Source organism: Thalassophryne amazonica, chromosome 17 (genome assembly GCF_902500255.1).
Source record: "Thalassophryne amazonica chromosome 17, fThaAma1.1, whole genome shotgun sequence".
Taxonomy (NCBI): Eukaryota; Metazoa; Chordata; class Actinopteri; order Batrachoidiformes; family Batrachoididae; genus Thalassophryne; species Thalassophryne amazonica.
In genome coordinates, this window is record NC_047119.1 from 70,852,177 (window position 1) to 70,879,222 (window position 27,046).

At 42.2% G+C, this 27,046-nt stretch overlaps 1 protein-coding gene across 2 annotated transcripts in view; it reads right to left on the reverse strand.

Annotated features, from left to right (window-relative positions):
* The window catches only part of LOC117529968 (serine/threonine-protein kinase Nek6-like), a 73,954-nt gene that overhangs the window by 7,612 nt on the left and 39,296 nt on the right, over window positions 1-27,046 (reverse strand). The window contains exons 5-9 of one of the 2 annotated variants that reach the window (XM_034192880.1): window positions 14,148-14,258; window positions 11,147-11,255; window positions 8,714-8,821; window positions 7,038-7,132; window positions 5,504-5,617 (exon numbers count right to left, since the gene is read on the reverse strand). In XM_034192880.1, coding sequence (XP_034048771.1) covers window positions 5,504-5,617; window positions 7,038-7,132; window positions 8,714-8,821; window positions 11,147-11,255; window positions 14,148-14,258 — 537 coding nt within the window. The remainder of the gene's footprint in view (window positions 1-5,503; window positions 5,618-7,037; window positions 7,133-8,713; window positions 8,822-11,146; window positions 11,256-14,147; window positions 14,259-27,046) is intronic. The other variant, XM_034192881.1, reaches the window with a different exon arrangement.

Below are 27,046 nucleotides of genomic sequence, written 5' to 3' on the forward strand. Positions count from 1 at the left end.
GGCGTCTCACTAATTTAGAAGATCTTCATTTAGCCTGGAAAAAGAGTCTACTGCTCTATAAAAAAGCCCTCCGTAAAGCTAGGACATCTTATTATTCATCACTAATTGATGAAAATAAGAACAACCCCAGGTTTCTTTTCAGCACTGTAGCCAGGCTGACAAAGAGTCAGAGCTCTATTGAGCCAAGTATTCCTTTAACTAGTAATGACTTCATGACTTTCTTTGCAAATAAAATTTTAACTATTAGAGAAAAAATTATTCATAACCATCCCAAAGACATATCTTTATGTTCGGCTGCTTTCAATAATGCTGGTATTTAGTTAGACTCTTTCTCTCCGATTGTTCTGAGTTATTTTCATTAGTCACTTCCTCCAAACCATCAACATGTCTATTAGACCCCATTCCTACCAGGCTGCTCAAGGAAGCCCTACCATTAATTAATGCTTTGATCTTAAATATGATCAATCTATCTTTATTAGTTGGCTATGTACCACAGGCTTTTAAGGTGGCAGTAATTAAACCATTACTTAAAAAGCCATCACTTGACCCAGCTATCTTAGCTAATTACAGGCCAATCTACAACCTTCCTTTTCTCGCAGAAATTCTTGAAAGGGTAGTTGTAAAACAGCTAACTGATCATCTGCAGAGGAATGGTCTATTTGAAGAGTTTCAGTCATGTTTCAGAATTCATCATAGTACAGAAACAGCATTAGTGAAGGTTACAAATGATCTTCTACTGTTGACCATAAAATTTTATTACAGAGATTAGAGCATGCCATAGGTATTAAAGGCACTGCGCTGCAGTGGTTTGAATCATATTTATCTAACAGATTACAATTTCTTCATGTAAATGGGGAGTCTTCTTCACGGACTAAGGTTAATTATGGAGTTCCACAAGGTTCTGTGCTAGGACCGATTTTATTCACTTTATACATGCTTCCCTTAGGCAGTATTATTAGAAAGCATTGCTTAAATTTTCATTGTTACGCAGATGATACCCAGCTTTATCTGTCCATGAAGCCAGAGGACACACACCAATTAGTTAAACTGCAGGAATGTCTTTCAGACATAAAGACATGGATGACCTCTAATTTCCTGCTTTTAAATTCAGATAAAACTGAAGTTATTGTACTTGGCCCCACAAATCTTAGAAACATGGTGTCTAACCAGATCCTTACACTGTATGGCATTACCCTGACCTCTAGTAATACTGTGAGAAATCTTGGGAGTCATTTTTGATCAGGATATGTCCTTCAATGTGCATATTAAGCAAATATGTAGGACTGCTTTTTTGCATTTGCGCAATATCTCTAAAATTAGAAAGGTCTTGTCTCAGAGTGATGCTGAAAAACTAATTCATGCATTTATTTCCTCTAGGCTGGACTACTGTAATTCATTATTATCAGGTCGTCCTAAAAGTTCTCTGAAAAGCCTTCAGTTAATTCAAAATGTTGCAGCTAGAGTACTGACAGGGACTAGAAGGAGAGAGCATATTTCACCCATATTGGCCTCTCTTCATTGGCTCCCTGTTAATTCCAGAATAGAATTTAAAATTCTTCTTCTTACTTATAAAGGTTTTGAATAATCAGGTCCCATCTTATCTTAGGGACCTCATAGTATCATAGCACCCCAATAGAGCGCTTCGCTCTCAGACTGCAGGCTTACTTGTAGTTCCTAGGGTTTGTAAGAGTAGAATGGGAGGCAGAGCCTTCAGCTTTCAGGCTCCTCTCCTGTGGAACCAGCTCCCAATTCGGATCAGGGAGACAGACACCCTCTCTACTTTTAAGATTAGGCTTAAAACTTTCCTTTTTGCTAAAGCTTATAGTTAGGGCTGGATCAGGTGACCCTGAACCATCCCTTAGTTATGCTGCTATAGACTTAGACTGCTGGGGGGTTTCCCATGATGCACTGAGTGTTTCTTTTTATTCACCTCTTTTTGCTCTGTATGCACCACTCTGCATTTAATCATTAGTGATTGATCTCTGCTCTCTTCCACAGCATGTCTTTTTCCTGATTCTCTCCCCTCAGCCCCAACCCAGTCCCAGCAGAAGACTGCCCCTCCCTGAGCCTGGTTCTGCTGGAGGATTCTTCCTGTTAAAAGGGAGTTTTTCCTTCCCACTGTCGCCAAGTGCTTGCTCATAGGGGGTCGTTTTGACCGTTGGGGTTTTTCTGTAATTATTGTATGGCTTTTGCCTTACAATAGAAAGCGCCTTGGGGCAACTGTTTGTTGTAATTTGGCGCTATATAAATAAAATTGATTTAATTTGATTTGACTGTCTGATGGACTGACTGACTGATGATTGACGGATGGACTGAGGCCTGAGCACAGAATTATTAAGGACGTACACATTCACAAAGGTACTCAAACTGATGAAAGCAGCCTTTAGAGTGCTGTCTGCATCCAGTCGAGCCTAGAACGAGAGTTACGTATGTAACTATGGTTCTATAACTGCCAGAGGGTGGTACTCGGCACCTGGATTATCCCACGCACACATGCTCAGAGGTTGAGATCTTATACCAAAAAAGTCATGTCAGTGGGTGTGACCTGGGTGATGTCAGCCAACAGAATATAAGACTGTGTCACTTAGCATTCGGTTCTTTTGGAATCTATCACCTAGACTTCGAGTGACAACCAACTCTGCTGGTCATCTGGAATTCATAGAATTGTAGTTACATATCTGGATGACCTCGAGGCCACGAGGAATCTTCACTTATCAAACGCCAGTTGCAGTTCGACGAGGCGGATAATACAGCCGTCATCACAGGGTGAGGAGCAGCTACATTAACTCTGTAGAAGTGGGCAAAAGTACCGGAGGAAGCCCACATTGCTGCAGCACAGACGTGGGTCAGTGGAACACCTCTCGGGGCCGCCCAGGAAGTGGATATGCTGCGGGCTAATGACATCTCACTGCAGGAGGTTGACGGTTACCGTTCCTGTAAACTTGCAATATAGCATCAACAATCCACTGCGACAGTCTTTGCTTGGACAAGACACAGCCCCGGTCAATTCAACGTAACTTCTAAGTGCATGAACAGGACACAACAGCCTAGAATTAGTCTCTGCGCCAGATTGCAGGTCAAAGACAACCAAGGTAACAGGCTGGTTCACATGAAAAACCAAACCTTTCTTCTGTAGAAAGGAAGGGTTCTGGAGGACACGTATGTGCAACTCCAACCATTGGTGTAGCAACCTCAGCACGGGCATTGGCACGACGAATTGCGCGGTAGTGTGGGGATCAAATTCATGCAAGTGTCAGTGTTCCATGTGAAACTGGTACACAGCGGTGACCACCACAGTCAGATTATTTACAATAGATACCCCAAGTTCCCTGAAAAACATTTGCAGGGCTGTGAAATGAAAACTGTGAAATCCGAGGAAAATTTGCAGGGGCTCTGGGGGGCATAGGCCCCCAGGAGCCGGGGTCTCAGACCCCGTGGTATCCCAGAACCCAAAATAATTTTTTATCTAATGATACATTTTTGACATCTCCTGGAACAACAACAAAAAAAACCCCTCAAAATTAGTGGATATTTAAATGATCCTATTTTCAACCTTTCATTTGAACTGTCAATGATCATGTTGAAATAACAGAAGATGACGTGGAAGTAGGACCTGGAATGATTTTCCTTTTAATTGTAAACCAAATGATGCATCAACTCAGAACAATTAAACAACATGAAATTCATGAAGAATGAAAAGACTGTTGAAGCATTTCAAAAACCACAGCTAAAACATGTAGTATATTTTGAAATTCATGGTAAAATATAAAAAAAAAATCTTATAGTAAAAAAAGCCATATATTCCTGTGTAAATTCCTATAAATCCATGCAAAGCAAAACAGTGTCTTTCCCATGAAAAAAGTTGTCCTTAGATGTTTTCAACCAGTCTTTCTCTCCATCTTCTCTCTGACGTCGGTCCATGACACAGACATGCTTCACAAGTCTTGTTTTAAAACTTTAGCGCTCTAAAGGTTTGCGATGTCCACATGCTACGTTTAGCTTAAGCATCGCACAGGAGACACACTGTTGCTGCAGCAACCAACCAGTCCTGCTTTACGACAACTGTCGTAACAGACAGGTTTTTTTCTCCTCGAAACTCCGCGGATCCGAGGATACCGATTTGTATTTGTAACACACAGATCAGTGTCAGCGGACTGCCGCGGACTTATAAAACTTGCACGATGTCGTAAAAAAAGAACACTTTGTGATAGACATTTTAAAAACAGTGACGAGCACGATTACAGAGTAAAACATTAACCCCCCCCCCCCCCCCCCCCCCCCCCATGGTGAAATCCGCAGAATTTCGCGGATCCGCGGAGTTTTCACAGCCCTGCATTTGGCTCAGTTGAAGGGCGTCTTGTGAGCCTTGAGCTGGACAAAACCCTCTATAACGTCCCCAATGTCCAACTCACGGGGTCCTGAGAGGACGGCTAAGCCACTCAGCTGCTCCTGCCCCGTGGAGCTCCTCAGGTATGTCTTGGTCATTTTTAATTGGGCTGCTGGCTGTGCCGGAAAATCCAAAACTGTCTCATTCAGTCAGCTTTGCTCTCTTCTCTTCTCTTTCTTTTCTGTCCTTTCTGTCATTACTGCTGGATTTATGTTTGTAGGAAAACACTATTCTGCAAGGTCTTTGCTGTCACTAGTATGTCCCTTCGGCTGCTCCCTTGTTTGCACTCGGGGTCGCCACAGCAAATCCAAGGTGGATCTGCATGTTGAACTGGCACAGGTTTTACGCCGGATGCCCTTCCTGATGCAACTCCACATTACATGGAGAAATTTGGCAGGGGTGGGATTTGAACCCAGAGCCTTCTGCACTCAAACCAAGTGCATTAGCCAAAGGTCTTTGCTGTCACTAGTTGTCATAAATCTAACTATGTTATTGGTTTACATGGAAGCAGCGTATAGTTTACCCAGCATTCAACAGTACACATCATCTTATAAAATACCCCAACAGACATGACGTCATTCTCTTAACTAAGTATTCTTTATTGTAAATTTAGACCATTATTAATAATAAAAAAAAACACCATTTTGGAATATATTGTGCGTCAGAGAGGACAGAGAGGTTTGTTATAAGGTAATGACTCAGCGTAATGTGCATGATGTGCACGTTTATGCACGCTGTGCTCGTCAGTTTTAATGCAAAAGTAATTCAGCCAAATTCACAGGCCCCTGTATGTCTCGGGCCCCAGTGCGATGGCACGACGTGCTGCACTGTGTATCTCTACACCACTGACTCCAACCAAAAATCTTGCAAGACAAGCGATCCAAAGTAATTTGACCTTCAGCTCTGAGGAGAGAGATGGAAAAAGAACAAGATGCTGAGTGACGCGGTCTTACATATTGTTGGTTGACGTCACCCAGGTCACAGCCACTAACGTGACTGCTGTTAGAAGACCTGACCTCTGCATGTGCACGCACTGGATAATTCAGGTGCTGTTTCTGTTTCACCACAATAGAATTAAAAACAAGTGAACTTGGTCTGAGGTGTGAACTGATCTACCTTCTCAGAGTAATGGTCCGGTGGAAGGGGAGGGTAGTCACACTGCTCAATCTTCTGGCAGAGAGACAGGAGGTTCATCTTGTCTCCATAAAATGGACTCTGCAGTGCTGCCATCTGGAAAAAGACGCACCAATTTTACTTTTATGATAATGACGCTTGTGAGGAAAATAAAGAGGTTTGTGAAAATACTTCCCACGAAGGAAAGTTTAAAAAAAAAACATAATGCTAATATACCCTCGGTTGTACGAACATGTAGCTTTTAATGGTGTGTGCACGAGGGCGTGCATGTGCGCATACATGAGTTTTTGAAAAGAACAGAAGTTACCGTTGACCACATGTGATGCAGGTGCACGCTGATGTCCACAAGATGTCGTGTAAATCACTCCAGAGGTGTTATCAGGTTACAAAAATAGCATTTTCAGTTTTAGAAGTGTTTATTTCTTGCCAGTTTTTACATAATATATGAGAAACGTGTTATATTTACACAGCGGTTTTGGAGCAGATTGCACCATGTTGAATTAGCAGCCAGAGACAGACCACAGATGTCACTGTGCCCCTCTACTTTAACTGGCTGTCAGTCCCTTCACCCCCCACCAAAAACCAGATTTTCATAAGTCATAGCATAAAAAAAAGAAAAAGAAAACAGCATGTGACCTTAAGATCTCTTGAAATAGGTCAAGGTTAGCCATCTTTGAACTTGTCCAAGGTCTGAGTCCCAAGAATGTTCCCTGTGAATTTGAGACCCTGGCAGTTAATAGGACTGGACTTATGCTGAGCACAGACAGACACCAAGCATTCGTAATACCTGATGGCCATATTTTGATGGCAGCATCAGGTGACACATTATTCACACCTCTTGCATCTCCATCATGATGCTGACTGAATCCACAGCTTGTCCACCACATTAAGCATCAGCATTACTGGTTCTTCGCAAACTAACATGAGGTCCCAGCCCTGAACGTGAGCGTGCTCTGTCCCGCAGACGTCTTTTTTGATATGTGGATTTGTGCTAGCTTGGCGTGTTCTCGGAATGACAGTAAATATGATTGTTGTCTTTTAAATGACACATGATCACCCCATCAAAGCAGATCATTTTGACAAGAAGACATTTTTAACAGTTTGACTTTTGCTAGCTGCTGTTTTAACCTGTACACTTAATGTCATAAACACAGTATTTATCATTCTATCCACAGCACAGGAACACTGACCATCGTTCACTCCACACACACGTGGGGAGAAGGATTGTCTGAGTCGAAATTCCACCAGACGCTTAAAAAGCTCATCATGAGATCTGACGCAGTAATAATAAAATCTGAAGTAGAGACATTCAGAATCCAGATCTGACTTTGCTGATAGATGTCGTTCTGACACACAAAACAGCTGCTGAAACAAAACCAGGTGGTGTGTAACACACATAACAGCCTTTAGGGGGCTGCAGCATGTTTTGTTTTTTATTTGGTCAACTACTTCAATGTTATTTTATTTTATTCACGTGGTGGAAAACTATGGAAGTGCTGAACGTAGCCGAGCATACCTCATACAGCAGACATCCCAGGGACCAGATATCAGACTTAAAGTTGTATCCATTCTCATGGATCCTCTCTGGGGACATGTAGTACGGTGTCCCCACTGAGACAAAAGGACAAACACATACAATGCAAAAAGGTTAAAGGCCTGATGACGTGTGCTCAATTACATCAAAACACACAAAAAAATCTCCACTTAACTCTGACAATAGAATACAAGTAAAATAAGTAAAATACTGTTCAACACAGGCGCGTATGTGTGAGTACACCCGTGTGTACGTGTGAGCGCTAGCTAAAGAGTGTGTGAGCACACACAAGCGTATGTGTGAACGTTACCTAAAGAGTGTGTGAGCGCACACGAGCATATGTGTGAACGTTACCTAAAGAGTGTGTGAGCGCACACGAGCGTATGTGTGAGCGCTAGCTAAAGAGTGTGAGAGCACACACGCGCGTATGTGTGAGCGCTAGCTAAAGAGTGTGAGAGCACACACGAGCGTATGTGTGAGCGCTAGCTAAAGAGTGTGAGAGCACACAAGCGTATGTGTGAACGTTACCTAGAGTGTGTGAGCACACACACGAGCGTATGTGTGAGCGTTACCTAGAGTGTGTGAGCACACACACGAGCGTATGTGTGAGCGTTACCTAAAGAGTGTGAGCACACACGTGCGTATGTGTGAGCGTTACCTAAAGAGTGTGAGCACACACGTGCGTATGTGTGAGCGTTACCTAGAGTATGAATACACACGTGCCTATGTGTGAGCGATACCTAAAGAGTGTGAGTACACACGTGCATACAGTGAGGAAAATAAGTATTTGAACACCCTGCGATTTTGCAAGTTCTCCCACTTAGAAATCATGGAGGGGTCTGAAAGTTTCATCTTTGAGCTTTTTGGAATCAACTCCACTTACCATGTTTAGAGGATGAGAACAACCCCAAGAAAACCATCCCAACCATGAAGCATGGGGGTGGAAACATCATATTCTGGGGGTGCTCTTCTGCAAAGGGGACAGGACGACTGCACCGTATTGAAGGGATGATGGATGGGGTCATGTATTGTGAGATTTTGGCAAACCACCTCCTTCACTCAGTAAGAGCATTGAAGATGGGTCATGGCTGGGTCTTCCAGCATGACAGTGACCCCAAACACACAGCCAGGGAAACAAAGGAGGGGCTCCGTAAGAAGCATTTCAAGGTCCTGGAGTGGCCTGGCCAGTCTCCAGACCTGAGCTCCATAGAAAATCTTTGGAGGGAGCTAAAACTCCAAACCTGAAAGATTTGGAGAAGATCTGTATGGAGGAGTGGACCAAAATCCCTGCTGCAGTGTGTAAAAACTTGGTCAAAAACTACAGGAAACGTTTGACCTCTGTAATTGCAAACAAAGGCTACTGTACCAAATATTAACATTGATTTTCACAGGTGTTCAAATACTTATTTGCAGCAGTAACTTACAAATAAATTATTTAAAAAAAATCATACATTGTGATTTCCAGATTTTCTTTTTTTTTTTTTAGATTATGTCTCACAGTGGACATGCACCTGAGATGAAAATTTCAGACCTCTCCATGATTTCTAAGTGGGAGAACTTGCAAAATCGCAGGGTGTTCAAATACTTATTTTCCTCACTGTATGTGTGAGTGTTACCTAAAGAGTGTGAGTACACACGTTCGTATGTGTGAGCGTTACCTAAGGAGTGTGCTGCAGTTGTTTTTGAGCTGAAGAAGCGTCCGAGTCCCAGGTCACCCAGCTTTACCTCCCCAGTGGCTGTTATGAACACGTTTGCTGGCTTAATATCTATCTCACACACACACATTCATGGTTAAACTTTGTGTCACCACTGAAGATGCAAAAATGTCACTAGAAGTGAATGGATACATGGACCGCTTCAATGTGGAACTAAATTTGCACACCTTTCCCTCATTAAATATAATACATACACTTTTTTAAACAACTGACTTTAGAGTTAAGGCTTACCTTAGCCTAGCCATACTCCTCAGTGGTGACTGTCCAACTAAATTTAAACAAGTTGAGTGCTGAGTTCTTTGAGACCCAGCCCCTCCTCCTTGTTCACATCAGTGTACAGGAGCAGAGTTCAGTCACGCAAGTAAACTTGTTCCATCTTGTGGCCATGTACTAAATATGCAGTATATTTTTAAAATAATTTGCTTTGAAACATGTTTGCAGGACCAGCCAAACAAGTAAAAAAAAAAAACTAGAGACATTCATCATGAAATGCCCCGCGTGCAGTATTATTTTCCATGCAAAGTGCAGTAATATGTACTTGTATGGGGTGGGTTGAACCATATGTGTTTGATGTAAACTGGGATATACAATGAAAAAATTGGAGATTGGCATAATGGTGCATTTACACATAAGCAAGATGTGTTACGAATGTCATTTTTCTGTCATTCTTGGCACATTTCTGACATTCTTAATGTGAATTAATAGTTTCTTAATAGTGCGTGTTGGTGCGTGATATTCTTGATATTCGTGGAGCATGTTTTTGGCACACACAACCCTCATTACGCCTCACGTCGTGGAGGAGCATATTGATCCGTCTTCATGAGTAGTGATCCTTAATAGAACGTGATAACATTCATAGTGGTTCCTGTGATGTTTCTTGGAGCCCAAACTGTCACGCGTTTTTACGAAGTGACACAGAAACTGTCAAGTTTTGACACGACTTGTAATGCGGTGTCACATTTCACTGCATGCCATGACGAATCACTGTTTTCTGTCAGGTGCACCCAATTAAAGCCGGCTCCATAGCGTTCAGTTTGATGCAGTATGCTGAAGAGAAACAGTGACGCGAAGTCGGCCAAGTGTTGTTCCACAGTTCCTGCTGAAGCTCCTCAGGATGCTCCTGCAGGTGTTCCACCTGCTGTTGTGACCGATGAGCAGGAGAACGAGTCAGAGAATGAGCCAGAGGAACCAGAGGAGCTAGAGGAGACTCACGTGCAGCCAGACATCTCTGCACCTCCTCCAGAGCCCAACTACGCAAGCAATGACAAAGTTTTTTTTCTGCTGTGGATTCATCTGGGAGGTGAGGAGCAATCTGGAGTGGCATGAAGTCTTTATCAGCTGACAGTAGAACATGTGGGGTGTGTGGAGACAATTCGCCAAATTCAAAACATTCCTGACAGATTGTGACAGAACGTAACATTGCGCTGCTGGGCACAACAGCGCGGGACAATATTCTTGACCGTGCGTAATGGCTTGTAATAATTCGCCAGTGACACGTGCGATTAATCCAACTCGTCTTAACAGGTCCTAACAGTTCCTGGGGGCATCTGACGCTTCTGCACCGAATCATCACATTCGTGATCAGTGGCCAAGAATGTATACTTCGTGTCATTCGTGACTTGTGTGTAAACGCACTATAACATTTATTTAGAGGATGTGACAAACAGTGACCATAAAAGGTCGGTCACGGTCGCCAGCCTTTCAAAACAAATGCTGGTGACCTTGAAATGGAGGTCAAGGTTACCGGCCTTTGAACCCATGCAAAGTACTCCTCCAAGGCATGTACCCACCAAGTATGAAGTGTCTACGAGCAAAAGGTGCTGAGCTACGTTGTGACGAAGGATTTGACAGTTGTGACCATTGGTGACCTTGAAAAGCAGGTCAAGGTCACTGGCCTTCAAACCCATGCGAAGTACTCCTCCAAGGCATGTACCCACCAAATATTAAGTTTCTCAAGCAATAGGTGCGAAGCTATGTTGCGGCTAAGGAATTGCGGCCGGACAGACGAACTGACGGAAGGACACCCTGGATGCTATGTGCCCCGCCTTGCGGCACAAGTGCTGCACAGGGCATAAAAAAAGCAACAAAAACACAACAGCATGACAGTAGGTTACTTATTTCTGAAATGTTGTTTTATCTGTAATTTCAGGAATTGTAGTTATTTGAAGATGCTTGTATATCCAGTCCCCGTCATGCTTTTCAATCACTTTTTCATGGAAAAAAATCTGACCAATCACTGCCTTTATCTTGGCTGACCCTCACAACACTGAATACTCAGTGGTCTTGACTGTGTTAGTTTCACTGCAGCTGCAACTGTGGTTTAGTACTGCTGTAGTGCTGTTATGATGAAATATGTATAAATGAACAGTTCTTTACCACGGTGCATTACTCTGCGTGAATGCATGTGTTCCAGGGCACTGCACAGCTGGACAAAATACTTCCATATTGTCCGCTCTGGAATGAGCCGCCTCTTCTTCTTAAAGTACTGAAAAGAACAGAACTGTTACTCCACAGACAGTGTTTTATTTTCCACGTGCTAACTTTTGTGTTTGTTGTTTTTTAATAGTTGATGACAAAAAAACGGTTGCTGCAACAAAGCAACCGTATTTGTTCAGTTCAGCTTTCAAAATTAGGAACATGTGACACTGCATATATTACTTCTTTACCCAACAATCGGTATGTGCATTGACTCTTCAAATACATGTAAATATATGAAAACTTATGGCCCAGTCACAAGGCACTTAATGAAGGACAACGAAGCCCAAACGAAACAAGGCATCTTGACTTTCGTTGGCATTGTTTAACCTTCGCTCAACTTCGTTCCTGCAGCAGGATTTTAACAAAGGGCAACAAAAACCTCAATTCATCTGTGTTTCGTTTTGCTGTCGTTCTTGACCTTTTTTAATCCTTTGCTTAGTTTTTGTAATGTTAGCGTTTAGTTTGACTTCGTTCGACCAGCTGAATGTTTTCATACAGTACAGAAGCCGTTTCTGAGCGCTGCTGCTGCGTTCAAGTACCATCGGAAATTACAGGAGAACTAAAGGTGGAGCTGTAGCCAGCGATTGTGCATGTGAGCATGCGTAGGACCTTATTTGATTGTGTGGAGTTTACATTTGGAAAAGAATCTACAACTGCATGAATGTGGCATGTTCAGGATTTCCCCCTTTTGTGTTTTTTCCCCTCAGTGGAGTTAACAAACTTATTATTTTTTCTTTTTTTTTTACTTTGAGAGTCTGAATTTGTATGTTTAATTTGTATGTGTGTGTGTGTGTTGCCAGCTCGCTGCTCCTCTCAGCTGTTTTACTCCCGCTGTGAACATGATTGTCTCCACGATGTTTTTCCCCGGCAGCAGATGTATAGTGGTCCCTCACTATAACGCGGTTCACCTTTTGCGGCCTCGCAGTTTCGCAGATTTTTTTTAGTGCAATTTTGCATGGTGCTTTTTTCTTTTCTTTTTTTTTTTTACAGCATATTGTGTTCTGCGTCCTTATCAGGTGGGCCGGTTACTGAGTCTGCAGGCTCGGTAAACGCCGCAGCGGGCCACTCACACCACCCCCTCTCTGCTGTGCGGAGCTGCGGCCAACTCTGGCAACAGGTCCAGCGCTCGCTGTTTTGATGTGGAGCGCTCCAGCAACTCGCAAGGACAGACTTCTTCTGGAAAAATCTGCAGCGCTGCTGCATGGTCTCAGTGACCGCAGCTGCAGAGCTCTGTGGCCATGACTTGGATTCTTTGCGGGTCCCGCAGCCGTACCTCTGGAGGCAGTGAGCGAAGGGAGAGCACGCACATTGTGTTCTGCGTGTGTCTGTTTATAATTTTCTCACCCAGAAGAAAAAAAGAGTGTTTACACAGGAGAGAAAAATGAGAAAATGTTAATGCCTGTTTGAGAAAAGTGTATAGTGTAGTGAGGGGTTTTACAGCCTTAAAACAACTATAATAATTGCAAAAAAGTAACGCTGACTACTTCACGGATTTCGCCTATTGCGGGTTATTTTTAGAACGTAACTCCCGCAATAAACAAGGAACCACTATTTTTTTTTTTTTTTTTTTTTTTTTTTTTTTAGATTTTATTGGTAACAACACAATTAATCGTGCCCAAAGCTGAGCTTTGGGCAGAGATTGTTATTGACAGGCTACATTTACGACTCATGGTTGTAGGCGCATTAAATCTTGTTGCCTTCTCTGGTTGGCAGGTGATCAAATACTTATTTCATGCAATTTAATGCAATTCATACAATGTGATTTTCTGGATTTGTTTTTTTAGATTCTGTCTCTCACGGCTGAAGTGTACCTATGATAAAAATTACAGACCTCTCCATTCTTTGTAGGTGGGAAAACCTGCAAATTTGACATGTATCAAACACTTATCCCCACTGTACATTCATTCAACAGCATGCTGGAATGTTTCCTCAAAGCTATTTCAATGCTGTCAGAAACTCATGAGTACTTTGTTTTTGGCAGTCTCTGTAGCTGCTTGATGAGAATGCCATATACTTTGGGGCCATTCATGGAAGTGCAGAAAATAATCCCGGTGTATCAACGGGTGATCACCAACAGCCTAAATCAGGCTGAACACCCCGTCACCACAGGATGAACACCCCGTCACCACAGCATCAACACCCCGTCACCACAGCATCAACAACCCATCACCACAGGATCGACACCCTGTCAACACAGCGCCAAAACCCCATCACCACAGGATCGACACCCTGTCAACACAGCGCCAACACCCCATCAACCCCGGGATCAACAACCTATCAACATCTTATCACCACAGGATCAACATCAAGTCAACACAGCGCCAAGACCCCATCACCACAGGATGAACAACCCATCAACACAGCACCAACACCCCATCAACCCCGGGATCAACAACCCATCAACACAGTGCCAACACCCCATCACCATAGGATGAACAACCCGTCAACACCCCATCAACCCTGGGATCAACATCCTGTCAACAGAGGATCAACACCCCATCGGCTCAGGTCATAAGCACAGTCTCTACTCATCATAACTGAAGGAACCCATGAAAAACCTCAAGCAAGTATCCAGGCAAACTTAAAAATGACCTATACCCTGTGTGGGTGTGCGTAGATAGGATGGTACGCTAGCACAGGTTACTTCCACCAATTTCCAGCTAGGTGGACTGAGACAACAGAGATCAAAGTATCTTAGCCAAGGATACAGACTTGTAGAATGAGTGGAAAGAGATCCTTAGCCCGCTGAGGGCTGAGCTACTTACAAAGCCCCCCCCCCCACACACACAAAATATGTTTAACCACAATTGAGTCATGAACGTCAGAAGTACTTTCACTCATGAAACTGAAGCTTGTTGTGGTCACTACACTGCTTATGTGTTGGCTAATAATGGCTGACCTTTATCATCTGCGAGAGATCCCCAGCATCTGCCAGTTCCAGAACAATATTCAGCTCATTGTCATCAATGAAGGAGTCTATATACTTGATGATGTTGGGGTGATTCAGTTGCTGTAACAGAAAAACAAGACAGACCTTTCTTATTATGTTTGTGCTTGTTAAGTTCAACATTTTTCATACATTTAGCCCTGTTGGTTCATGTGTAGCTGCCACACAATTACACCATATACCATCAGCCTTAATGTAATTTGAAGGTTGTAGATTTAACCTGGGCTCAGGCCAGGCAATGTTTTTGTGATCTTTCATTGACCAGTTTTGATTTGCTGCAGCCTCAATTTACTGTTCTTAACTGAGAGGAGCAGCAACTGCACAGTCTTCTTCTGCTGTAGCCCATCAGCTTCAAGGCTCAACACGTGCAACCAGTCACTCTTCTGCATGCGCTGGATATATTTGAGTTACTGGTGTCCTATCTGGCCACTGATGTTTATTCTTTTTAAGGCCATTCTCTGAAGAACTTTGCGATGTGCATCAAAATCCCAGTTACACAACTTTCTTAAATATTCAAAACCAGCCTGCCTAGGATCAAGAACCTCATCACCGGTGGAGCTTCCAGTTAAAATGGAGTAGGTCGCATTATCCTTCGGCTCCTGAAACTTTTAACTTATAAACTTAACTTGTTTTCCACTTTTTTATGACTGAACTTTGATTTGGAGGAATCTATTATTACGTGCCAATATTTTGCCTCATCATCCCACCTAAAGCAGTTGAATCAAGTGATAAAACCGACCAGGAACCTGTTGCTGCTATGAGCAAAATTGACCTAGCAGACGCATTAGCTGATCTCAAGGCATCCCTGGTAGAGGAGATGAAGAAATTGTTTGATCAGGTGAACGACAACCTGGGTGGACTCCAAGAGACCATCAATAGTCACGGATGTCTGGACTCCCTGGAGGACAATACGCAATCACTCTACCATCGTTTGTCCAAAGTTGAGGACACGTACAAAACTTGAGGCTGAGGATGCTAAGCTAAGAGCTAAGCTAGTCGATATGGAAGGAAAGCGTAGGAGGGCCAATGTTCGCCTTATCAGGATAAGCCATATCGTTGGCAAGGATGGCACTCGTATCGCACTCAAATCTGTGACTGAAGCTGAGAAGTTTTTGGGGGACCATAAGAACTCTAACTTCTACATTTAATCTGATAAGGGACTTTTCCGGTTTTAAGGAGTAAGTACTGCAGTGGTTCACACATGCTCCATTTTGTATTTATCTTTACTACTTTGTGCTTTGATAAATAACTTGATGACTTGTACTTTATAATTCTGATGCTACTTTACAAAATAACTTATTATTGGAGTGCTTATTTTCTCGTGTATACGAGGTCTGTCCATAAAGTATCGTACCTTTTTATTTTTATACTATATGGATTTGATTCATGTGTTTTCACGTCAGACAAGCTTGAACCCTCGTGCGCATACGTGAGTTTTTCCACGCCTGTCGGTGACGTCATTTGCCTGTGAGCACACCTTGTGGAAGGAGTGGTCCCGCCCTGTCGTCGGATTTTCATTGTCTGGAAATGGCGGAATGATTTGGGGAGTTTTTTCCATCAGAATTTTTTCAGAAGCTGTTAGAGACTGGCACCTGGAAACCATTCGAAAAATGTATCTGGCTTTCGGTGAAAATTTTACAGGCTTCACAGAGAATAAGGACTATTACTACAGCTTTAAGGCCGGCCCACAATGGCGCTCGGCGCGCCGCGCTCCGAGCCGTGACGACAGGCACGAACCACAGGATTATTTCTAAACGGATAGCTGTGTGGAGCTGGGACCGTCGTGTGCACTTTCTCTGGTTATCACAAGAGCTGGACATCAATTCCATACCATTTTCCGGCAGATTTCACTTTTAACAAGAGATTTTGTCGTGGAAAGCCGCGCGGAGGCTTTGTGCGTCACGACCGATTCGCTGTTCGAGCGAGACAAAGAACGCCTCCGTTTCGGCGTGTTAGAGGACAAGTTCGGAAATGCCCAGTTCTCCACAATTTCTCTTATAACTCACTCGACTGGTAAGCATTGAAAGCCAAATGGTTTCCAGGTGCCAGTCTCTAACAGCTTCTGAAAAAATTCTGATGGAAAAAAACCCCAAATCATTCCGCCATTTCCAGACAATGAAAATCCGACGACGGGGCGGGACCACTCCTTCCACAAGGTGTGCTCACAGGCGAATGACGTCACCGACAGGCATGGAAAAACACACACATGCGCACGAGGGTTCAAGCTTGTCTGATGTGAAAAGACATGAATCAAATCCATATAGTTAAAAAAAAAATAAAAAGGTACGATACTTTATGGACAGACCTCGTATTTTACTAAATCAGGATTATTAAGGTGTTTTTATCCAATTAAGATTGGTTTGGCGAGTGTTACAGATAAGGTGCAGTGACACGAGCATGACTTTGATTCACGCACTAGCTTAGGGATGGGTATTGATAAGATTTTAGTGATAGATACCATTATCAGTTCCGCTTATCGATCAGATTCCTTATCGATTCACTTATCAATAAGTCTTGTGAATTTTCTGCGTACTAAAAGTAGGCTTTAGAGGTTTTCTATGTCAACAACATTTTCTTGAATCTTAAAGTAAATAAATATGAAACTGGTCGAAACATTTAAAGATAAAGATAAACTTTATTGATCTCACAGAGGAGAAATTGATGTTATGTTAGCTCTTAAAAAACACACAAGATGGGTGCAAGTAGAGGAAAACGTTCATCAAACAGCATGTGCAAGGATAAGCAATAATAATAATACTTGTAACAGTACAAGACATAAGAAATGAGGTAGAAATAGAATATATATACATATACTCAACAAAAATATAAACGCAACACTTTTGGTTTTGCTCCCATTTTGTATGAGATTAACTCAACAATCTAAAACTTTTTCCACATACACAATATCACCATTTCCCTCAAATACTGTGCACAATATTAATGATATTGAGCACTTCTCCTTTGCTGAGATAATCCATCCCACCTCACAGGTGTGCCATATCAAGATGCTGATTAGACACCATGATTAGTGCACAGGTGTGCCTTAGACTGCCCACAATAAAAGGCCACTCTGAAAGGTGCAGTTTTGTTTTATTGGGGGGGGATACCAGTCAGTATCTGGTGTGACCACCATTTGCCTCATGCAGTGCAACACATCTCCTTCGCATCATCCGTGAAGAGAACACCTCTCCAACGTGCCAAACGGCAGCAAATGTGAGCATTTGCCCACTCAAATCGGTTACAACAACGAACTGGAGTCAGGTCGAGACCCCGATGAGGATGACGAGCATGCAGATGAGCTTCCCTGAGACAGTTTCTGACAGTTTGTGCAGAAATTCTTTGGTTATGCAAACCGATTGTTCCAGTAGCTGTCCGAGTGGATGGTCTCAGATGATCTTGGAGGTGAACATGCTGGATGTGGAGGTCCTGGGCTGGTGTAGTTACACGTGGTCTGCGGTTGTGAGGCTGGTTGGATGTACTGTCAAATTCTCTGAAACGCCTTTGGAGACGGCTTATGGTAGAGAAATGAACATTCAATACATGAGCAACAGTTCTGGTTGACATTCCTGCTGTCAGCATGCCAATTGCACGCTCCCTCAAATCTTGCGACATCTGTGGCATTGTGCTGTGTGATAAAACTGCACCTTTCAGAGTGGCCTTTTATTGTGGGCAGTCTAAGGCACACCTGTGCACTAATCATGGTGTCTAATCAGCATCTTGATATGGCACACCTGTGAGGTGGGATGGATTATCTTAGCAAAGGAGACGTGCTCACTATCACAGATTCAGACTGGTTTGTGAACAATATTTGAGAGAAATGGTAATATTGTATATGTGGAAAAAGTTTTAGATCTTTGACTTCATCTCATACAAAATGGGAGCAAAACCAAAAGCGTTTATATTTTTGTTGAGTGTATATACACATACGAGGTCTGTTAGAAAAGTATCTGACCTTTTCATTTTTTTCAAAAACCTGATGGATTTGAATCACGTGTGCTTGCATGAGCCAACCTTGAACCTTCGTGCGCATGCATGAGTTTTTTTTCATGCCTGTCGATTGCGTCATTTGCTTGTAAGCAGCCTTTGTGTGAGGATGGGTGGAGTCTCTCGTCATTTTTTTTCTTTGCAACGAAATGGCGGAACGACTGGAGCAGCGCGACTGCATCAAATTTTGCCAGAAACTGGGTGACAGCCAGGTGGAAACCATTCGGATTATTCAGACGGCTTTCGGTGACGATGCTATGGGCATCACACAGACTAAGGAGTGGTACAACCGGTTTAAAGACGGCCACACAATGGTGGAGAGCGAGCCGCGCTCCAGGCGGCCATCAACATGCTGAAATGACCGGATCATTTCTAAAGTGAACTCTGTGGTGATGTGGGACCGTCGTGTGACTATCCGAGAAATTGTGGAAGAGGTGGACATCAGCACTTTTTCGGTACATTCCACTGTGACAGAAGATTTTGCCATGAAAAGAGTTGCAGCGAAATTCATGCTGATGGCTTTGGCACGAAGCTGATGGCACAGCAAAAGCGCCACTGTGTTGAAGCCTCACAGGACATGTTGTGACATGCCCACCTCTTCCACAATTTCTCGGATAGTCACACGACTGAAAAGCCACCGAAAGCCGTCTGAATCTTCCGAATGGTGGAAGAGCTGGGCATGTCACAACATGTACAACCCGAATTCCAATGAAGTTGGGACGTTGTGTAAAATGTAAATAAAAACAGAATACAATGATTTGCAAATCCTCTTCAACCTATAGTCAACTGAATACACCACAAAGATAAGATATTTAATGTTCAAACTGATAAACTTTATTGTTTTTGGGCAAATATTTGCTCATTTTAAATGGATGCCTGCAACACGTTTCAAAAAAGTTGGGCCGGAGCAACAAAAGACTGGGAAAGTTGATGAATGCTCAAAGAACACCAAATTGGAAACAGGTGAGTGTCATGATTGGGTATAAAAGGAGCATCCCCAAAAGGCTCAGCCATTCACAAGCAAAGATGGGGTGAAGATTACCACTTTGTGAACAACTGTGTGGAAAAAAATAGTCCAACAGTTTAAGAACAATGTTTCTCAATGTTCAATTGCAAGGAATTTAGGGATTCCATCATCTACAGTCCATAATATAATCAGAAGATTCAGAGAATCTGGAGAACTTTCTACACGTAAGCGGCAAGGCTGAAAAACAATAATGAATGCTCGTGACCTTCGATCCCGCAGGCGGCACTGCATTAAAAACCAACATCATTGTGTAAAGGAACACTTCAGAAACCCACTGTCAGTAAACACAGATCATCGTTACATCTACAAGTGCAAGTTAAAACGCTTCTGCCTTCTCTGGGCCCAAGTTCATTTGAAATGGAGATCAGGCCAGCATCTGTGATGGTATGGGGATGTGTTAGTGCCCATGACAGGGGCAACTTACACATCTGTGATGGCACCATCAATGCTGAAAGGTATATCCAGGTTTGGGAGCAACACATACTGCCATCCAATCAACATCTTTTTCAGGGATGTCCCTGCTTATTTCAGCAAGACAATGCCAAGCCACATTCTGCACGTGTTACAACAGCGTGGCTTTGTAGTAAAAGAGCACGGCCTGACTCCAGCCTGCCTGAAGTCCAGACCTGTCGCCCATTAAAAATGTGTGGCGCATTATGAAGCACAAAATACGACAACGGAGACCCCGGACTGTTGAACAACTGAAGTCGTACAACAAGCAAGAATGGTAAAGAATTCCACATACAAAGCTTCAACAATTACTGTCCTCAGTTCCCAAGCGCTTATTGAGTGTTGTTAGAAGGAAAGGTGATGTGACACAGTGGTAAACATACCACTGTCCCAGCTTTTTTTGAAACATGTTACAGGCGTCCATTTCAAAATGAACAAATATTTGCACAAAAACAATAAAGTTTATCAGTTTGAACATTAAATATCTTGTCTTTGTGGTGTATTCAACTGAATATAGGTTGAAGAGGATTTACAAATCATTGTATTCTGTTTTTATTTACATTTTACACAATGTCTCAACTAGGGATGGGTATCGATAAGATTTTATCAATCGATACCATTATCGATTCCGCTTATCGATCTGATTCCTTATCGATTCCCTTATCAATACCGCTTGTGAATTTTTTGTGTACTAAAAGTAGGCTTTACAGGTTTTCTGTGTCAGCGGGTCAAAGAGCTTTTTCTTATCATGCACCCGCTCTGTGGAACGGTCTTCCTGCAACCGTGAGGCAGTCGGAGTCCATGGACAATTTTAAGTCAAGACTTAAAGCCTATTTTTATTCTCTTTCTTATGAATAGTTTTTATTTTTATCTGTTTTATTCTTTTACTTCTGTTTTTAATTATGTATTGTAATTTTTAATTAATTAATTTATTTTAATTTATGTTGAACTGTTCTATGTGAGGCACCTTGAGACTTGTGATTTGGCACTTTATAAGCCAATTAAACTGAAATTGAGTCTTAAAGTAAATAAATATGAAATTGGTCACTGGATCCTTGATCTCTGGACATAAATAGAAAACAAAATCTGTATTTTTTGTCAAAAGCATTTCCTTTCAGACATTATTGGCATGAATGTCTTTCCATACATCTGAGCTGAGCTCTTGCAGCCGGCTGTGCTGCACGTCAGGATGTAATTCATAAAGAATGCAGGCCGTCTCATTTTGGGAGGAAAACAATTTGTTTTAGTCGACTGTAGTTTCTTGTCTGTATTACAATGTTTGTAAAGAGCTGTTATTTTATTTAAAGCGGCAATCCGTTTTGAAGGTATTAACTCTAACTGGACTCTGTCGCGCTGCAGAAAAGGTTGATTACAGAGCCGCCACAGGGTCTGTAATCAATGTAGAGGAATGATCATTTTCCCGACAAACACCCTCAAAAACAATGGCTGCTCTGAAGGACCGATAAGGGAATTGTTAAGCAAAAAGACTATTGATATCGCTGGATCGAATCATTTCTTAATAGTATTCGAAAAGAACCGGTTCTCGATACCCAACCCTAGTCCCAACTTCATTGGAATTGGGGTTGTATACGCAGCGTCCAGCACAGAGCACGTAGCAACAACAACAAAAACAACAAAGAACGGCATCCAGCTGGGAACATAGCGGGTGTGACTGTCAGGACTGTGTTCATGCTATTGCATGAGTCTCAGGCATACTCGTGTCAGTGCACCCAAAAGCCCCTTTCACACCGGGGCTGCTTCGAGTTGCTTCCTGTGGCGTCATGACGATGCAGGAATGTCAGGTGCGTGCAGCAGGGGGGCAGAGAGGAGGTGAGGACGCAGCCTGCAGTCCCTCTGCACACAGAAATCAGAGTGCACATTTTGGCTGCAGCCAAACTGATTTCTCTTCTAGTTTACAACCCCTGGCAAAAATTATGGAATCACCGGCCTTGGAGGATGTTCATTCAGTTGTTTCATTTTGTAGAAAAAAAGGCAGATCACAGACATGACACAAAACTAAAGTCATTTCAAATGGCAACTTTCTGGCTTTAAGAAACACTATAAGAAATCAGGAAAAAAAATTGTGGCAGTCAGTAAGGGTTACTTTTTTAGACCAAGCAGAGGTAAAAAAAATATGGAATCACTCAATTCTGAGGGAAAAATTATGGAATCATGAAAAACAAAAGAACGCTCCAACACATCACTAGTATTTTGTTGCACCACCTCTGGCTTTTATAACAGCTTGCAGTCTCTGAGACATGGACTTAATGAGTGACAAACAGTACTCTTCATCAATCTGGCTCCAACTTTCTCTGATTGCTATTGCCAGATCAGCTTTGCAGGTTGGAGCCTTGTCATGGACCATTTTCTTCAACTTCCACCAAAGATTTTCAATTGGATTAAGATCCGGACTATTTGCAGACCATGACACTGACCCTATGTGTCTTTTTGCAAGGAATGTTTTCAGAGTTTTTGCTCTATGGCAAGATGCATTATCATCTTGAAAAATGATTTCATCATCCCCAAACATCCTTTCAATCGATGGGATAAGAAAAGTGTCCAAAATATCAATGTAAACTTGTGCATTTATTGATGATGTAATGACAGCCATCTCCCCAGTGCCTTTACCTGACATGCAGCCCCATATCATCAATGACTGTGGAAATTTACATGTTCTCTTCAGGCAGTCATCTTTATAAATCTCATTGGAACAGCACCAAACAAAAGTTCCAGCATCATCACCTTGCCCAATGCAGATTCGAGATTCATCACTGAATATGACTTTCATCCAGTCATCCACAGTCCACGATTGCTTTTCCTTAGCCCATTGTAACCTTGTTTTTTCTGTTTAAGTGTTAATGATGGCTTTCGTTTAGCTTTTCTGTATGTAAATCCCATTTCCTTTAGGCGATTTCTTACAGTTCGGTCACAGACGTTGACTCCAGTTTGCTCCCATTCGTTCCTCATTTGTTTTGTTGTGCATTTTCGATTTTTGAGACATATTGCTTTAAGTTTTCTGTCTTGGAGCTTTGATGTCTTCCTTGGTCAACCAGTATGTTTGCCTTTAACAACCTTCCCATGTTTGTATTTGGTCCAGAGTTTAGACACAGCTGACTGTGAACAACCAACATCTTTTGCAACATTGCGTGATGATTTACCCTCTTAAGAGTTTGACAATCCTCTCCTTTGTTTCAATTGACATCTCTTGTGTTAGAGCCATGATTCATGTCAGTCCACTTGGTGCAACAGCTCTCCAAGGTGTGATCACTCCTTTTTAGATGCAGACTAACAAGCAGATCTGATTTGATGCAGGTGTTAGTTTTGGGGATGAAAATTTACAGGGTGATTCCATAATTTATTCCTCAGAATTGAGTGAGTCCATATTTTTTCCCTCTGCTTGGTCTAAAAAGTAACCGTTACTGTGGTAAGTTACCGTTACCACAACTATTTTTCCTGATTTCTTAGTGTTTCTTAAAGCCAGAAAGTTGCCATTTGAAATGACTTTAGTTTTGTGTCATGTCTGTGATCTGCTTTTTTTCTACAAAATTAAACAACTGAATGAACATCCTCCGAGGCCGGTGATTCCATAATTATTGCCAGGGGTTGTATATTTGTTCTTGTGCAGGGCTCCAGGGCTGCGCTCTGATTTCTGTTATAGTTTATCTTTCTTCCTTTGACCGCGGGCTGCGTGCGCTAACGAACAGTCTGTGAGTAAATGTGAAGATGTCTGGAGTTATACTTGATGTGGACATGTCCTGTCTCTGGCAATCAGTCTGTGAGCAGGACTTTATGGACTTTATTTAAACGTATTTGTGAGAGAATTTAAGAGCGAGAAGCTGCAGCAGCAGTCAGGCTGCAATCAGCATTTTTTTTTTTATGCTCTTTTTGAGTGTGTAGTTTTACTGCATTGTGTACATGTATAAAAGCAATCTTGCCTGATTTATACTTCGGGAACAATGCAATACAGCAGAAATCATAAATTGGCGTCCGTAATGCTGTATTGTGAGGGTGTGGCTTCCAGTCACGTCGAGTACCGTGCCCTGACTTGCACTGAAACCACTTCCTTTCTGTGTCCTGTGCTCGACGCAGAAAAAATGTTTAAAAACATGTTTAATTTTTGGCGTCCAATTTGCTTCATCCTTTGTGTCCCTCGCGCTGTTGTGGCATTGAGCTTCATTGTCTTGGCACTGGGTTGCTTCCACGTGGTGTTGTCATGATGCTGCACGATGCAACTCGAAGTGGGTCCGGTGTGAAAGAGGCTTAAGCTGAAATAAAATAACACGAGGGAGGTCTGGGAAGGTGTGCAAACTATCACAGGCCATAAAACAAAGACCAGAGACTAGGGTTGGGTATCGAGAACCGGTTCCTTTTGGGTATCGTTAAGAAATGATTCGATCCACTGACATCAATAATAATCAAATAGTTTTTGTAACGTTATTGTTTAGTTTGACCAGCTGAATGTTTTCACACAGTGCATAAGCCAGTTTGTGAGCACTCAGGATGCTGATGTATTCATGTACCGTTGGAAATTGCAGAGCAAACTCAGCCTGTTTGCTTGGATTTTTTTTTTTTTTTTATCTAGGTGGGGGTCAGCTTCAATGGGCTCAGGCACCTTATATAGGCCAGAATTAATCTTTTGTGTGGATACAATTAATTATTTTACCACAAGCAACTGCTGAATTTGAAACAAAAATGTTGCGTAATTTCCGACGGTACTTGAATGCAGCATTAGCGGTAGCAGCAGCTCCTGCATGCGCATATTATTTTTTATTAAATATGACAATATGAGTGTAGGAATGACAATCCAGCCCTCATGTACATGTGGCAACAGGTAGATAATTCAAAGGATTATATAAAGAGCTGTTCTGGAAGGAAGAATTCACGTTGTGGATCAGCTGCAGCTGGTTGAAATAACCGCACGAGTCAATGCGCATTCACATGCACTGATCAATTTATTGCTCTGATATATTCAATCATCTTTACACTTATATTTATTCCCCCTTTTGACAGTTTTCTGTTCTAAATCAATATATATGGCTTAGTAAAGGAATACAGTATACAGCAGTGACCACGGCACACCAGAGGATTTTTTTTTTATTTTTTATTTTTTTTTAAATTGGAGCAAGACGGAGTGCGCAGCGTGTCGTCAGACAGTGTGGATTCTGATGATGAAGGAGATGATCCCTCCTTTGTTCTGGACGAGGAACCAGAGCAGGTGGTCCACCAATTGTGCAGACAGCTCTACACAGCTTCTGTTTGCAGTTTCTACAGGACTCGGACGCTATGAGCTCCATCCCAGCACCGAGTACTGGAACTCAGAGATGCACACACACACTGCTCCAGCTGTGGCTCCAGGCGCATTTCATTTAAAGCGCCAAGATCATTAGCTTCGGTTTTGTTAAGTTCCTCTTTCATCCCTTTTGCGCTCTTGCTTCGCAGGCTGTTCGGTGATAAAAGCTCTTTTGTCCACCTTTTCTCAACGAATTGTGACTTTTTTACTTTTTCCCTTCGTTCAGGAATCGTCAAGTGCCATGTGACTGGGCCACAAGTAATAATAATAATAGCAACAACAACAAGAGTAATAATAACTAATAATGTTACAATACAATTTTAGAGAAAGAGACAAAAAGAACCTGATTAAAAACACAACAGAAAATATAAAACCAACTAACAAACATAAATAAACAAAAATAAATACAGAAATAAATAAGTGTTTCCTGTGAACACCTAATGACTCTTACACCTCCCTGTTTAATTTAAGTTTAATGACAATTTGTTTCGGTCAAACCATATTGTCATTTTGTTAATTTCTTCAGTGATTTCCTCCAGAACTATCTGCCAAACTAGAAAACTGCTGCATCCTACTAAGAGCAGAATACTACTGGAATGAATCTGAATAAGGAAAGTTGTTTTTTTCCTCACCTAAATGGATGCTGCACTCACTGCAGTTTATTGTCTGGAATAGTCCCTGATTGAATTTCAGAGCTTCTAGAATTCAAACATTTTTGTGCGGGTGGTGTTGGGGGGGTAATTTTGGTTTTCAGCTTTTTTTGTTTTTCACCACTTTCATCCCTGAATATGTCAATCGTGAGTCACTTTTGTGTGGATTTAAATCACTAACTGAGACTCCTGTCTTGCTGGGAGAAAGAAACGAGAATCGTCCTCCATTCTGTTCACACAGCTCCAAACGCTGCGCGGCTCTCTGCCAAGTCCAACTAGAATGATAGAGTCCAGTCAGAATAAATAACTTCAAAGCAAAACATGGCTTAAATCAAATGTAAAAATAATCGATCAAAATGTTTTTTTCCTCCCAAAATGAGATGTCTTGCGCTGACGTGTAGCAGCCGGCTGAGCTCAACTCAGAGGTACAGGGAGACATTCATGCCAAAATGTCTGAAGGGAAATGCTTTTGACAAAAACTACAGATTGTTTATTTTTATTATGTCCAGAGGTCAAGGATACAGTGACCAATTTCATATTTATTTACTTTAAGACTCAATAAAATACATAGAAAACCTGTAAAACCTACTTTTAGTACACAAAAAATTCACAAGAGGTATTGATAAGAGAATCGATAAGGAATCGGATCGATAAGCAGAATTGATAATGGCATCAATAGATAAAATTGTATCAATACCCATCCCTACCAGAGACACAGGGGGACAACAGAGAGGGCGAAAGAACTTAAAGGCCCCCTGACATGAGCATGACTTTGATTCACGCACTTGCACGGCCGACGTCGTGATGATCCCACCCACAGTGATCACAGCTGGACGCCATTCTTTGTTCTACTGGCTGCCATGTGCTCTGTGCTGGACGCTGTGTAAATAAAATAATTATTTCGTGTCAGATTAATCATTTTCTCTGCAAATTGGCCGTTGAAAACAACTGTAATCACTTCCTGAATCACAGAGGACAGCTCCAGCTCAAGCGTGTGTGTGTGTGTGAACACACATGCTTGCGACTAACAAGCTGCAGAAAGCATTTTGAGCCATCTAAAAAGGTAATTACTTGTCATGTTTACATTGTCATGGTTTGTTAAAACAGCTGTGTGTTCTTTCCTTCTTGTGTGCAGCTGTTAAATATGTTTATAACAGATTTAACTTCTTGTTATAATCGTTCGGACGAGCTGCGCTCTGATGTGATCCGCTGACGTCACCACTCGCTCTGTGCACTTCTTTACTCCACTTGACGAGCTCCACATTGTGTTGGAGATTAGATCAGGCCACGCAGCACAACATTTATGCGTGAAAGATTTTTTTGAACATTTCAAAATTCTCTGTGCACAACAGCATGCACCGGCGCCCCTCTTACGTCCTGTCTGCACCTGTTAAAGATGAGTTTACTCTCCAGCACGACACAGGTCGTGCTAGTGCGTGAATCAAAGTCA